The 14966-nt window shown below is 42.0% G+C and overlaps 1 protein-coding gene across 1 annotated transcript in view; it reads right to left on the reverse strand.

Moving 5' to 3' along the window:
* Positions 1–14966, reverse strand: part of ABCA12 (ATP binding cassette subfamily A member 12) — a 91989-nt gene that overhangs the window by 55933 nt on the left and 21090 nt on the right. The window contains exons 4-10 of the mRNA XM_075430081.1: positions 13454–13542; positions 11939–12048; positions 9628–9813; positions 8646–8824; positions 5564–5676; positions 4401–4497; positions 121–4272 (exon numbers count right to left, since the gene is read on the reverse strand). Of these exons, the coding sequence (XP_075286196.1) occupies positions 121–4272; positions 4401–4497; positions 5564–5676; positions 8646–8824; positions 9628–9813; positions 11939–12048; positions 13454–13542 (4926 nt within the window). The remainder of the gene's footprint in view (positions 1–120; positions 4273–4400; positions 4498–5563; positions 5677–8645; positions 8825–9627; positions 9814–11938; positions 12049–13453; positions 13543–14966) is intronic.

Raw genomic sequence — 14966 nt, forward strand, 5'->3', positions numbered from 1 at the left:
TTACAGTGATTGCAGGATTAAACTGCTCCACTGGAAGAAAATAACATACTTCGCATGCTGGAATGAGGATGGTGGTCACTACCCATAAAAGCAATCACAATACCCAAAAAGCAAACTCACCGTGTGACCAAACTGGATAGTGACAGAGTTTTGTCACTCTGAGTCCAAGGTAGGGTCTTGTTGTACAGGGTTTCTGCCATGACAATGAAGTGATGAGCGACAATATCAATCATAGTGTGAAAACTAGTTTTGTTGGAGAGAAAAGCCAAACTGGAACTTATGTTGAATTCATTTAGCAGATCAGAGAATTTCAGGCTTTTGAGAATGTAGTGACTGGCTTCTGCATTTTCTAGAGCTGACACATCATTGGCAGAGTTGTTTGCCACTGCTTCCAACAACGTTGCAAAGACAGCCGTTTCAGCTAGATTCCATTTGGTGTTTAGGAAACTGTCAACCACATCCCAGACACTGGAGTAATAACTCCGTGTGGTGAAGTTGAAGGTGCCTTGGAGTCTCTGTAGCAAGTCGTTCACGTGGAGCTCATCCTGTGCCACACTGAAGAGCATGGACAGGTTATTCCAACCTGCTAAGCTGTCAGAAAAATGTAAGGAGTTCAGCACTGTTTCATTCAGTATGAAAGGAATGAGGATGTTCACAAACTGAGATGGGAGCACAGCACCTACATCTTGGGCTAGGATGGGGCAGGAGGCATTACTCTGCAGCAGCCCCTTCGTGACAGCAGTCAGAGCTCTCGCCTTCTCCTGCACCCAGGAGTTCTCCAGCTCAGAGATAAGGTTTAATTTGGAAAGTAAACTCAGAGAAAACTGCAGGGACTGGACAATGCATGACAGCTCTTTGGAAAAGCGCTCACTGCTGTTCTTGTAGACAACAGCAAACTCTGGAGACAGTTTCAGGTTTGTTACAGCAAGCTGGAACATTTTTGTAAAGGTGTCATTGTGCAGCGTTCCCTCCACACCCATAAAATCAAAGAGGGGTTTGCAGGGGCTCCTGGCTAAGGACTCACTTAGAGTGGCATTTTCAAACAGCATCTCAAGTGTTATCTGGAGCACGTCCTGAGCAGAGCAGTTCTGGGGTGTCCCATAAGCATTGTTGCCATTGTCAAGGAAAGGACTCAAGGCTAAATGCAAGAACTCCCAAATTTTTGCCTCTAGTGAAGTACTGTGCTGTAAGGAAGACTCATTGAACTCCTTCTGTAGCAGAAAATGTGAGAAATTATAGACAATGTCCATTTTTTCTTCAAGCGTTTTGTTTAAGTTGGTGTCATGAAGGACTTTCATTCCTGCTCTCCAGATTTCAGTCAGTCTCTGGGTATAGTTACTGTAAGAATCAAATAATAGGTTGATAGTTTCAACCTCACTGATATTATAATTTTTCAGCAAAGTTTTTAAAATGAAGATACTCCTTTGTATTTCTTGGTAGTATATGGAGATATTGGTTCCTCTGGAGACTTCTTCACCATACAGCTCAAATATGGAGGATTCCAAGTTTACCAGCTGCTTCAGTTCCTTACTGAAAGGAAGACCAGAGTCATTTTTCATGGTACTGAGCTGATTTTGCAGTATGTCCAGAAGTGACTGGGAAGTGAGACTGTCTGTACTACTCCAGTTCACGGACTGGAGTACTTCAGCAATCTGCCAGAAAGCATGAAGTTCATTTCCCTGCCTTCCATGAAGCGAACTCTGGAGTTTCTGCATTAGCTTAGGCAAAGAAGAGATCAGCAAATAATGATCACTCGTATTCACCTTTGCCATGGCAGCGAGAAGCTGCTCAAGGGGCAAGAGCTGTTCTGCAAAATTTTCAGAAGTTACAGGGGCCGACAAGAAGTCAGAAAATAATGATGACACGTTTTCATTTGTGTCGAGATAATTTTCAATGCCTTCAAGGAAGATTGCATGAAGTGCAATCATTTTGATAACCTCCCATGTTTTCTCTGTATTAAAATGAGTCCTGTTTAAAATTATCTGATTCCAAATCACTGCAGCAATATTTAGAACATCTTGATTTTCTTTTCCATAGGGATTATCATAGAACAATCCTTCACCACCAACTTCAGAGAGTGGAAATATTTCTTGCAATATTCTTTCCAAGTCCAGCATGCTTTTTTTGGCAGAAGTTGAACTGAAAAAGAGTTTTAATGAACTATACAAATCATTCAGATCTGAGGATTTAATTCCTCCACTAGAACTATGAAAAATCTGGTGTACTAATATTTTTCCAGGAGCTACCGCAAAGTCCACAAGTATTAAAGCTTTCTTCATAATTTCCAGGAGTTTCACATATTCATCCATTTCCGTCATATTCCATTTGGTGGTCAACATGTTGCCAGTGGCGTGCCAGAGCTGCGAGAAATGTCCCCACTCAGACTGGTTGGAAGCATTTCTGCCCACCTGTAGCAGTTCATGTGTACTGCTGTTCCTCATGGAAACAGTCAGTAACAGACGAGAAAACACAGGCAGCCAATGCCAGCCTGCTGAGCTATCAGAGGAATGTAGGGAGTTCAGTACTGTTTCATTCAGCATGAAAGGAATGAGGATGTTCACAAACTGAGATGGGAGCACAGCACCTACATCTTGGGCTAGGATGGGGCAGGAGGCATTACTCTGCAGCAGCCCCTTCGTGACAGCAGTCAGAGCTCTCGCCTTCTCCTGCACCCAGGAGTTCTCCAGCTCAGAGACAAGGTTTAATTTGGAAAGTAAACTCAGAGAAAACTGCAGGGACTGGACAATGCATGACAGCTCTTTGGAAAAGCGCTCACTGCTGTTCTTGTAGACAACAGCAAACTCTGGAGACAGTTTCAGGTTTGTTACAGCAAGCTGGAACATTTTTGTAAAGGTGTCATTGTGCAGCGTTCCCTCCACACCCATAAAATCAAAGAGGGGTTTGCAGGGGCTCCTGGCTAAGGACTCACTTAGAGTGGCATTTTCAAACAGCATCTCAAGTGTTATCTGGAGCACGTCCTGAGCAGAGCAGTTCTGGGGTGTCCCATAAGCATTGTTGCCATTGTCAAGGAAAAGACTCAAGGCTAAATGCAAGAACTCCCAAATTTTTGCCTCTAGTGAAGTACTGTGCTGTAAGGAAGACTCACTGAACTCTTGCAGTAGATGATGTGTTAAGTTATAGACAGGGTTAATTATTTCTTCACTGGAAGCCTCACTGGCATTTGAATAATGAAGGATTTTCATTCCTGTCCTCAGAAGTTCAGACAAGCTCTCAAAGGTTTTATTGTCAAAATTAAAGAAAAGATCTACAGATTTTAATTTAGTGACATTATAATTCAGCTGTAAGTCTTTTAATATGTACAAGGTCTTTTGTATGGCTTGAGCGACTAGTGAGATATTGGCTACTTCAGCGTTTTTGCCAAACTCTTTAAACACTGCTGTTATAAATTCTGTCAGTTGATCCAACTGTTCACTGAAGAAACTATTTGAATTATTACTAAGTTTTTGTAAATGGCTGTTTAATACCTCTAAAAACTGCCCATAGGCTGTGATGCCTGTGTTATTCCACTTCATCGATCTCAGTTTTTCCCCAATGCGCCAATAGGCATCCAACTCATCCCACCAGGCTTCACCCATGGAGCTTTCTACTTTCCGCATCAGTTCAAACACAGGCATCAGTAGGTACTGATAACCTATGGTTGTGTCTGTCATTATAAAAAACATCTTCTGGAGAGCTAGTAACTGGTCTGGAAAGTTTCTGTAGGAAACAGGCTTAAGCAGATAATCAGAAAACAAAGATGGTATTTCTTCCATTCCATTTAAACGATCTCTGAAGTCTTCCAGAAATGATGGCATACTAGTGGAGAGCAACATTTTGAAAGCATCCTTAGTTTGTGCTGTACTAAAATTAGAATTATTTAACAGAACTGGATTCCAAATCACTGTAGCTAATTTTAAAGCACTCTGAATTTCTTTCCACTTGGTCATTATATTGAAAATGGAAGTCCCATTAAAGTCACTCTGTAATTGCAGTGATGTGAAGTTATAGATTTCATCAATTATTTCCTTATTATATGGTTCCTTTAATTTATAATCATGATGTGGATTCATTCCCAGTTCAAGAATTGCATACAATTTCTGTAATGTTTCATTCTTCAAATTTCTGAATAGATTTAAGCTTTTTGATTCACTTCTATTCATTTTTTTCTCAAAGCCTTTTAAATGATGCAGAGACTTTTGTATGGCTTCCAAATCATCTGAATTAATGGACCTCTTGGAGTGTTTTCCACCAATCTCTGGTGACTCTGTTTTTCTGGAGGGCAAAAAAAAAGCATTTTAGTGAATATGAAATCAATGCAAGTGGAAATGTAAAGTGATTTAGAGCAAAGATCATAGATTTGAAATATACTGTTCGCAATATCCCTTTGGCTAATGTCTTACCTCAGAACTTCTTCCAATTCAGATACTAAACTCCAATTGTCTTTCCAGTTAACAAAGTGATTACAAATAAATCTGGTCACCAAACTTTTTTCTTTATCTACAACAAACATGTAAAGAGTATATTAGTAAAGGTCACATTAATTTGGAAACTGAGAAGAGCTGTATGGCAAATCTTTTCAGGATAACATGTATCTATGAAGTTAGGCTTCTACAACAAGACACAAGATCCTGTTTAGAAATTTGATGGCTCTTTTGGTGCATAACTCTTCCTGGCCTTCTGAAGGAAGTCAGGATGCTACCTGGCTTTGTAGAAATTAAACAGCTCAATGCCCCTGTGATCTGGGTGCTAATGAAGTTCTCCTCCTGCTTTAAGAGCACTTTGCCATCAGTGATGCAGCACAAGCTGGCCTAATATTTATTATTATTTCTTTCCCTTCATTTGGGAATGCTTTTTTACTACCTGTGCATAGGCTTTGTCTGCAGCATCATTTATGTCTCCCATAGCCATTTACACTCATCTCGATATCTCCATGTGTCCAGTCCTTGCACTAGCCACATCTGCATGTTTTCCCTACTTGCATTGCATTAATCTTCTTTCTCCTTACTCACCCCAACTTCCACAATATCTATCAAACAAGAAACAGAGAACAGACGGCATTCACCAACCTGTCCCTTGCAGCATTTAGATGCTGTACCCTTCACTTGCCTGTTCACATAACCTCAGTTAGAGGTGGATGTCGAGGACTCTGTCTCTGCCGTAAGCTGACAGCAGTTTAGAGGAATGGCAAGTCTTGACATATGCAGCTTGTTGCACAGCCCAGCCCCAATCCCTGTCTTGATATACCGAGGTAAGTTTGACAAAGCCCACAACTAGAGGCAGATTTTGATTGAAATAAAAAATCAAGGTAAAAAATTACACTTCCCATTTCCACTGAGACTGCAAACTTATGTTAATTCATTGTCTACTGACAAAACCAAGCTTTTTTTACTTTTCCATTTGAAATGAGGTATTTTACTTACATTTGTAAAACATTGAAAGGAGAACTCATTATGCTGAGCCCTGAATGGTATGCAGTCTGTATGGTTACTTATTAGCTTGCAGTTTGCTTCTCCTCAGCACCACAGGTTTTCAGCAGAGATATGACTATATGAAGGAGTCTTACCTTGCTCCAAGCAGTTCAGGGGACGTGGACGATCTGTAACCCCATTCTGAACAGTTTTGACTGTATCATCAGTCACAAGTGATGCAGAGACATTCTGAGCTGCCAGCACAACACTAAGGGGCGGGGGGGGGGGGGGGGGGGAGGGAAACCAACAACAAGGAAAATCAGTTGTGGTTACAGGTTTAGGAGAAGAAATAAAACAAGTGTTCAAATAGGAAACAGCTGGAGTACAGCCTATCATTCCTAAAGTGTCTGACAGACAAGCCGTTGCCCCTACTTTTAATTATTTGTTTGATCATGCACACACTACAAATACAAAGGGCTTTGATAGGAAAGCCATGGTGGTATATTGGCAGAAACATACGTGATGCACTCATTAGATGTACTTATTCAAAAGGTTATGCAAAATCTATAGACCACTTAAATCCTCACAACAGGGCTTAGACAACGCTAAGGTGATGTGCCTGTCCACTGATTCACTGCTGCAGTTGAGTCTCCTAAAAGAAACCAAGAAGTTGAGCACACAAGGCTCAAAGGAGAGCAGGGATCCCTAGGGGACAACATCTGTGGATGGAAGAAGCAATCATAAACAACAGTTACCATTTCCAGTTTTCCTTCTTTCCGCTTTTGTACTGTAATATCCAGGCTGACAGGGAAGCAAGGAATGTTTTTCAGTCTTAGGAAAGAACAAGCTGATAATCAGGCATATTGTATCACAGAGGAAGTCATTTAAAAGACACTGTTCAATGTATGCAGGTTACTGAAAACTTCATGATTATTATTAGTCCCTTTTGCTTCTCCTGTATCAAGAGTAGCTCTTCACTGTATGCACAGGGTCACTGTATGCACTGTGAAATGCACAATTTCTTGCTTGCCTGAAGTTCTGCAGGTGATACACAAAGAACCTAGCTGAGCCGATTTCAGTGGCATGAATAAATACATACTGGTTTGTGGGAACAGATCGCTAGTGAGAACAGAGCACCAGGGATCTCTTTTCTCTTCATTTAACATAATGTCTCCATGCAGGTTTCATGGACTTGGTGCTCACCATTTCCATTCTGCAGAGGTGCTTGTTAGTAAGTGTCTTAGACAGCAAAGAAATTGCAGTTGTAAATGACATATTTAGTTGACCAACGGCAGAGCCAAGGAGGAGAGAGGCATAAACTTGCCAAAAGTGGATGCACATCATTAAGATCAGACGGTAGCAAACATGGAAAAAAGGGGTGTTGCCCTTTTATTTCGGTCTTGCAGGACTTTTGCAGACATTGGCTTTAGAGAAAAAGTTCAACTTACATACTTCTCTGAAAAATTATCTTCACGCAAAAAGCAGGAGCATTTGTGAATTCAGTCTGTAAACCAGACACAGGTTTGTGTGGGTAATAAAATTTGCTCCCAAACTTTCTATAGAGTTCATGACTTTGAAGTTACTGTTTCACAGTGGTGTTGTTTATCACGTGGTTAATACAGATGCCACAATGAGCAAAAGTTCTTTTCTAATGTATCTTCATATTTATACTACAAAAACTTCCGCGTACAGCATTTCTTTAACAGGTCAGTACTGCCCGAGTAAAAGACATGGCCAGGCTCGCCAAGATGTGCTTTTGTAAGCATCATTAAAAATACTGTTTGTGCAATCTTTTTGCAATAACTCTTTGCTCATGCACTTACACTGCCAGATGCTAGGCATAAAAGCACTGCACAGTTCCAGTGATGAAATTCTATGTGCCTCTGTTATGATAACTTTGCCCAGCTCTGCAGTTGTAGAGCAAAGCAGAGCACCACAGTAAATAATCATTTTTCCTGGGCACTCAAACAGTGCTGGTTCTCAGGTGTGATTCTGCAAGCTAGTAAATGCAAACAAATGAAATAATCCTGTGACAGAAACAGCAGCATGGACAAAACATCTCTGAATAAAATTAAAATTCTTGCTACACTGCTACTGACTGCTTTATAGATAATGACCTTGCAACTTACAAATAGTTCTCACAATGCAGTATGGCAAATTACCTAAATATTAAATGTACAGGTTTTTAAGTGCCTTGGCAACATACCAGTTATGACAAACAAGTCCCTCTAAGCCTGGGTGTAATCAAAGTGGCAAAGCTTCTACAACCTCTTTTGGCATCTTCACCCAACTGCTCATGCATCCAAGGAAAAAAAAACCTTAAGACACCCAGTTGCTTCCTGTCCTCCATGTGCTGTGAAAAGCAGACTATTCAGAATAATTTATATCAGTGTCAGTCACATATCCAGTAGATTATTTGGAACAGAGTCCTCTAATCTCTTGAGCAATTCAAGTCTTCTAAAGATCAGTGAGAGTTTAGACCAACTATGGACCAGGAAAGGGTTTTCAACGCTAAGCCCATTTTAGAAGAGTTTTTACTGTCCTAGCTGCATACAGCATTAAATATTCCAGCACAGTTAATTAATGCAGTTAAGCCAGCTCTGGTTTTCATATAACCATTGAGCAAGAACATAACTGTACTCTTTCTTCGTAAAGTCAAACATATGCAAAACCCCATACTCTAAAAATCAGGCTCCCTCTTCCCTCTGCTTTCTTGGAACCAATCTTCAAAGATAAAAGAGCAGTCAATCAGGTAATCAGGGTTTTTTTGTTTTTTGTTTTTTTTTTTAAGAATTTATGGCTCCCCTACGATGCTTGAGGTGTTCCAAAGCAACTTGACTTTGGCTCTATGCTTGTCTGGAAAGTAGCAGCATCTTTCTTTAGCTGAACAACTATCTAGGCAGGAGGGCTTTTCTTCAACCAAAGACAGTGACTGTTACTCACCACCTTATCTGCACATGGGCATGACAGTGCCTCTAAGCAGGCTGGAAGAAAACTAAGAGTTCATGTCAAGCTCCCTTTTAAAAAGTGACACAAGAGTCATTGAAAATCAAAACACTGCTCACTGTCCGTAGAGAGCTTTAGAGATGGATCAGTATGGAGCCACATCATCCTCCAAATAAATCACGCTTTTAAGCTAACACCCTTTCTTCAAGACGAGAGGTGATGCCCTTAGAGTTCAATAGCCAAACCCACCAACTTTCAGTGCCTCTCTCCTGGCATTTTCTGTATTTTTACCTGCTTGGATTCTGAAGGAGATCAATTATGTCTTGCATTTGCATGCTGCCCTGAAACACATCTGGGGCCAGCAAAAGGAGATGCCACAGGGAGGTGTCATTCTGCACTTGAGAGATGAGCATTAGAAACGAGACCATTTCATTGACGAACACTGCCTGGTACTGTGGGTTTTGCTGCACCTTAACAAATAACAATGCAAGAAATTATTTAAGAACAAGAACCTTTGCTGCCAGTGGGTCTTTTTATGTTTTTCAGCTTGCACTGCACTTGTACACAACTCTACAAACAATACATTCAAAGGACTCTAGTGACAGGCAATAACTGAGTGACTGTGCTTCACCTTCACACCCCGGATTGTACAATAAATTCTCTGTTTAGACAAGCCCTGTGATTCACAATGTCCCAAACAGTCCAAAGACTAGGAATACAAGATAAATTAATATCAGTTCTCACCCTGGCAAAAAAAAGAAGGCATTACATTTAAAGGATTCATTTGCTTTAATTATATAGCTTTCCCAAAGACAAGTACTGCTTCAATCATGAATTGTTGGATCAAATGCAGGAGTTATTGGATGAAGTTATGCACTGAGGCAATACATGATTAAACTTATTGCCTCCCCTAGCTTTAAATATTCTTATTTACACTACATCCTCACACTGTTCTATCTACCTGTCACTGCAGCAGGGAAAATAAAGAAGAGAAAAAAGACCCAGGCATGGTTAGAAGCCTCAGTGGCCACGAGCTGACAGCTGGATGTCCTTGTTTTCCAAGGTGTGTACTCAACTCTAAGGTCTTTGGGCTAATCCCATTCACAAGAATTAGCTCAGCCTCGTCATGGACCATATGCAATTTGTTATAGAGGTGACCAACTCCTAGCCAGGCAGGGTCACACTCTGTATCTCCCAAACACCACCATAACGCGTGTGAACTAACACAGCTACTAGCTAGCTACAGATATTAGCAAAGGTCCCAGGCACTTACCTGAGAGAGCTGGCTTCTGAACTCTTGGGTAAATGACTCTAAAAGTGATGAGTCAGTAAAACAGAATGTCTGGTGGATATTGGCTGCCATCTTCTCTTCAGTCAGATCGGGATGTGCTATGTATCGCGAGAAGACCTCACACAGAATGACTTTGAGATTTGCTGCAGTTGAATATTGGGTCTGGCTCTAAAAGTAAGTTGTAATGTTAAAGGCAGCTTTAAAGAAATACTCTATTTGGGATGGCTTTAAATGTGACGATGAGAATTTTTTTAAGGGGTAGTAGTGAAATCTGAAAAGCATTGTCATTACAAGCACTTACACACATACAGAATTCTAACGGGTGATCAGTGTCACTGAACTCCCTCAAACTCCTCATATGACGAGAAATGTGTGTGTGTTTGTAAGCCTTAATGCAAAAACATAAGCATTCTGGTGTCTATGGACTGCATGGTGGGGACCAGAGGAGCAAAGCCCCTCCCACTGTAAGGGAAGACCAGGTTTGGGACCATATGAGGAACCTGAACATACATAAGTCTATAGGACCTGACGAGATGCATCCTAGAGTCCTGAAGAAATTGGCTGATGGCATTGCCAAGCCATTCTCCATCATATTTGAAAGGTCATGGCAGTCAGGCGAAGTTTCTGGTGACTGGAGGAAGCAGAACATTGTGCCCATTTTTAAAAAGGGTAGGAAAGAGGGCCCTGGAACTACTGACCTGTCAGCCTCACCTCTGTGCCTGGGAGGATCATGGAACAGATCCTCCTAGAAGCTATGCTAAGGCAAGTGGAGGACAGGGACGTGATTTGAGACAGCCAGCATGGCTTCACCAAGGGCAAGTCCTGCCTGACCAGCCTAGTGGCTTTCTATGATGGTGTGACTAGATCAGTGGACAAGGGAAGAGCTATGGATGTCATCTGTCTGGGCTTCTGTAAAGCCTTCAGCACAGTCGCTCACAACATCCTTCTCTCTAAATTGGAGAAATACGGATTTGATGGATGGACTGTTTGGTGGCTAAGGAATTGGTTGGAAGGTAGCAGCCAGAGAGTAGTGGTCAAAGGCTCCATGTCCAAATGGATGCCGGTGACAAGTGGTGTCCCTCAGGGTTCCGTACTGGGACCGGTGCTGTTTAACATTTTCATTAATGACTTAGACAGTGAGATCAAGTGCACCCTCAGCAAGTTTGCAGACGACACCAAGCAGAGTGGTGCAGCTGACACACCAGAAGGACAGGATGCCAGTCAGAGGGACCTGGACAGGCTTGAGAGGTGGGCCTGTGCGAACCTCCTGATGTTCAACAAGGCCAGGTGCAAGGTCCTGCATCTGGGTCAGGTAAACCCCCGGTATCAATACAGGCTGGGGGATGAAGGGATTGAGAGCAGCCCTGTGGAGAAGGACTTGGGGGTACTGGTGGATGAAAAGCTTCACATGAGCCACCAATGTACGCTTGCAGCCTAGAAGGCCAACTGTATCCTGGGCTGCATCAAAAGAAGTGTGGCCAGCAGGTCGAGGGAGGGGATCCTGCTCCGCTCTGGTGAGAGCCCACCTGGAGTACTGCGTCCAGCTCTGGAGCCCTCAGTGCAGGAAAGACATGGACCTGTTGGAGCGGGTCCAGAGGAGGGCCACAAAAATGATCTGAGGGCTGGAACATCTCTCCTATGAGGAAAGGCTAAGAGAGTTGGGGCTGTTCAGTCTGGAGAAGAAAAGGCTCCAGGGAGACCTTATAGCAGCCTTCCAGTACCTGAAGGGGCCTACAAGAATGCTGGAGAGAGACTTTTTAAAAGGGCATGTAGTGATAGGAAAAGGGGCAATGGCTTTAAACTGAAAGAGAGCAGATTTAGATTAGACATAAGAAAGAAATTCTTTACTACAAGGGTGGTGAGGCCCTGGCACAGGTTGACTAGGGAAGCTGTGGCTGCCCCCTCCCTGGAAGTGTTCAAGGCCAGGTTGGATGGGGCTTTGACAAACCTGGTCTAGTGGAAGGTGTCTCTGTCCGTGTCGAGGGGGTGGGACTAGATGATCTATAAGGTCCCTTCCAACCCAAACCATTTTATGATTCTATGATTTGGTAGTTCCTGGTATTATGTCCCAAGGTGTCTGGTTTATCTGGTTTTTGTTTAGAGGATAGTAAACTTACCACAAAGCTTAAAAGTCCACCCACAGTAACTGTCTTCCTCTTCCCAAAATGAAGCACATTCACATAACAGCGGAGAAAGCAATAAAAGCTGTATATCGGTAACTTTGAGCTTCCAACTCTTTAAATAGGATGACACAGAAATGTTTGCACTCAGCTATTATGCAATACAGACCTACCTTCCCAAAACTGAGGATTTTGTTGAGCATGTTGATGCTGGAAGTCAAGTTGGATGGTGATGAAATGTTGTGAAGGGTTTTTTCTCCATGAGATACCAAATCCCCAAATGCTGCAACACAGTTTGAAACACTGTATTTTACTTAATGTCTTTTAACCTCTTTGCTACATCAAACCATGATACAGGATAGCTGACCACAGCTTTGGGCATGCTATCATTATTAATCTGTTTCCAAAGGTACAGCCAATGGCACCTGTATTTACTTAAGTTTTTTTGTGATGTAATTGAATCCTGGATTACATTATTTCCTTCTGTAACTTTTTTTAATTAAATGCATTTAACTATCTGCTTGCAGTTCAACATTAATTTCCGCCTCTTTTCTCCAGTCATGCAGGTCCCCCATGCAAGAAGAGAGATGGGAAGCCTTACAAGGAAGCCCACTTCAGCTCAAGCTGATAGCCCTGTAAGGGAGAACTCTCCAGGTCTTGGCACCAGTGGGTGGTACTTGTTACTCAGAAACAGCTCTGACAGATTTGGCGCACTGCTTCCCGCTATACATGATGGCATACTGCCAGGTCCCCAGCTGATGCACACCAAAGCCAACACTTGCACTGAGCATTGCTTTCAAAACAACCCAGCTCACGGAAACCAAAGCAGCTATGCAAGTTTACACCAGCAGAAGCTGACCTATAATTTTTATTCTATTTTTTTAAATAAGATGTAGAACTGAGTTTCTCACTGATCATCTGTGGCTGTCAATACGAGTTGATAGTTCCCCTAACTGTTCATTGATTACTGTTTTTTCCCCCATGCCTCTGCATTCAGTCCCTTTTGTGTTCTGCCTTTTTCTGCCCATACACCAAAGAGTGAGTGCATTGGCAGGAATGCTAATTGGAACAGTGAATGGCTGGGGCAGAACAGTCACAGAATACAAACCTGTAACCATTCACTTGATCGTGAGCTTGGAGAAAGGACTATCCATCATGAAGGCTTACAGATAGTACTAGCCATTACTATCAATAAATAATAATTGTAATGATTTTCTGGAAAATTGAAGTCTGAAAGTTCCTTCAGGAAAGAGAATCACATGAGAGGAGATCATCATCAACAATAAATATCCACTGAAGGCGACTTAGTTGGTGGATAACTGTGAATAAGAAATACAGTTGAAAAAAATCATAAGATGTTTATGGACAATTTGTGGGCAGAAAAAGGGCAATATTCCATAAATAGCCAGGTCTTTAATTAATGTCCAAATAGTCTGCAATCTTGCATTGCTCCTGTGAAGTGTAACAATTTAATCCTGGTTTCTTGGCCAAATTCCAAAAGTCTTTTCTACAGACAGTTACTTGTAATTATTCCCATGAATTTACACTAATGTCATGGCCATGGTCACGTGCCTGTATAAAACACATAAACCATTTCAGCAGTGCTCCAAGAATTGCATCTCTGTCCAGAGAGCTTCAAAAGATCAGCCTTTAAAGACCAGAACTTTGCACAACAGTGAATAACCTACCCAGTGAAGTGTTCCCGCTTTTAGGAACCTCCGCACTCCATAGTGATGGCTGGTTGTCCTTTGTCATACTGGATGAGCTCCTCCACTTACTGGGGGAAGGAAGAAAAAAAAGAAAGGAGGGAGAGGAGGAGAAAAAAGAAAAAAAGACATCTGTAACAACTCACAGAGCTTTTTATGATTATGCTTAGACTTAACTACTGTGTGAATCAGAAGGGGTCCATAGCTGGATTTCATGGCAGGTGTGTAGAAATCTGGGTTCTGCAAAAGTCTTGTTCCTTCTAGAGGCCTGGCATGTATTTTGAGGAAGCACACTGCAGCACTCAGACACGAAACAGATGGAGGAGAACACATTCATGCCTGCTCTGCAGGGACACCAAGGACAGGCAAGGCTTGACATATATATTTGGTCTAACCTTAAAAAATTCCCACTTCTGGAAAGAAGGTCTCATTGTATCAAGTCCTAGTCTGTCCTCCACCAATGTATGCTCAGCAGCAGAAACAGTGCAGAACTTCATGACACTGTTAATACACTCAGACTGAGCAGAGAGGCCTGGATGTCTGTTGAACAGCTCTAAGCTGTAACAGCAGCTTGCACGCCCCCAACATGAAATCCTTCAAGATATCAGGACCTTACTTCATCCCTCTCAAACATTTCACTACAGGCGAAAAGAAAGGAAGATGTTTGTGTCGAGCTCAGTTTTTATACTTAGTTCCCTTTTATTAGGGGAAATCTCTAAGCGACCATGTCTTGTGCATCTTGGTAAATGCTCCTAAGGAACAGAATCAAAGATGAGAACGTTGCCCATTTTCTCTCCTAGTCACTGGTCAGATGCAGTTTTAGGGCAAGTTATTAAATAGTTTAACAACAGCTTCAGTGAGCTGCACAAAGGGAGGGGGAAAAAAACCCCAGTCTGAATTAGCTGAATACTACAAACTCTAGAATATTACACAATAATACATCCAGACAGTGAAGGGTCACAGATCAAATACTTTGCCTTTGTGACGAACTCACCCATGGTGATTCTGCTCCTCAGACAGAGCTACATCTATTCATGTTGGCTTCTGGAGCTTTCCCCTACCCAGTCAACCTTCTGCAGAGGTTTTATACTCTGCTGTATCCTGCTAGGTTTGCTGTGGCTACTTGGTGTTTTTTTCTTGTAGAATACAATAAATTTCTAAGGCTGACATTGACCACATAAGGGTAGGCATACCCACATAGTTGTGCGACACTTCACACAGCCATCTTTTAGCATCAATAGTGGTCAAGATGCTTATTAATGACTCATGTGACTTGAGCTATAGTTTGGCCAAATCCTTTGATTTTCAGCTGGCAGGAAAAAGCAGTTATTTCTTAAACAGCTGTGCTGAAACCAAAAACAGAAAGCAAGGAGGCTTTGTAGCTATTGAAACCCATGGAAGACCTCCAGCTTTGGTGCTAGAAGTTCCCGTTTCTTCATTTCAATGCCCCAAATTAACCATTGTTTAGCACGCTTAGGGGAAAAAAATGACACTG

This window comes from Opisthocomus hoazin, chromosome 9 (genome assembly GCF_030867145.1).
Source record: "Opisthocomus hoazin isolate bOpiHoa1 chromosome 9, bOpiHoa1.hap1, whole genome shotgun sequence".
In the NCBI taxonomy this organism is placed as follows: domain Eukaryota; kingdom Metazoa; phylum Chordata; class Aves; order Opisthocomiformes; family Opisthocomidae; genus Opisthocomus; species Opisthocomus hoazin.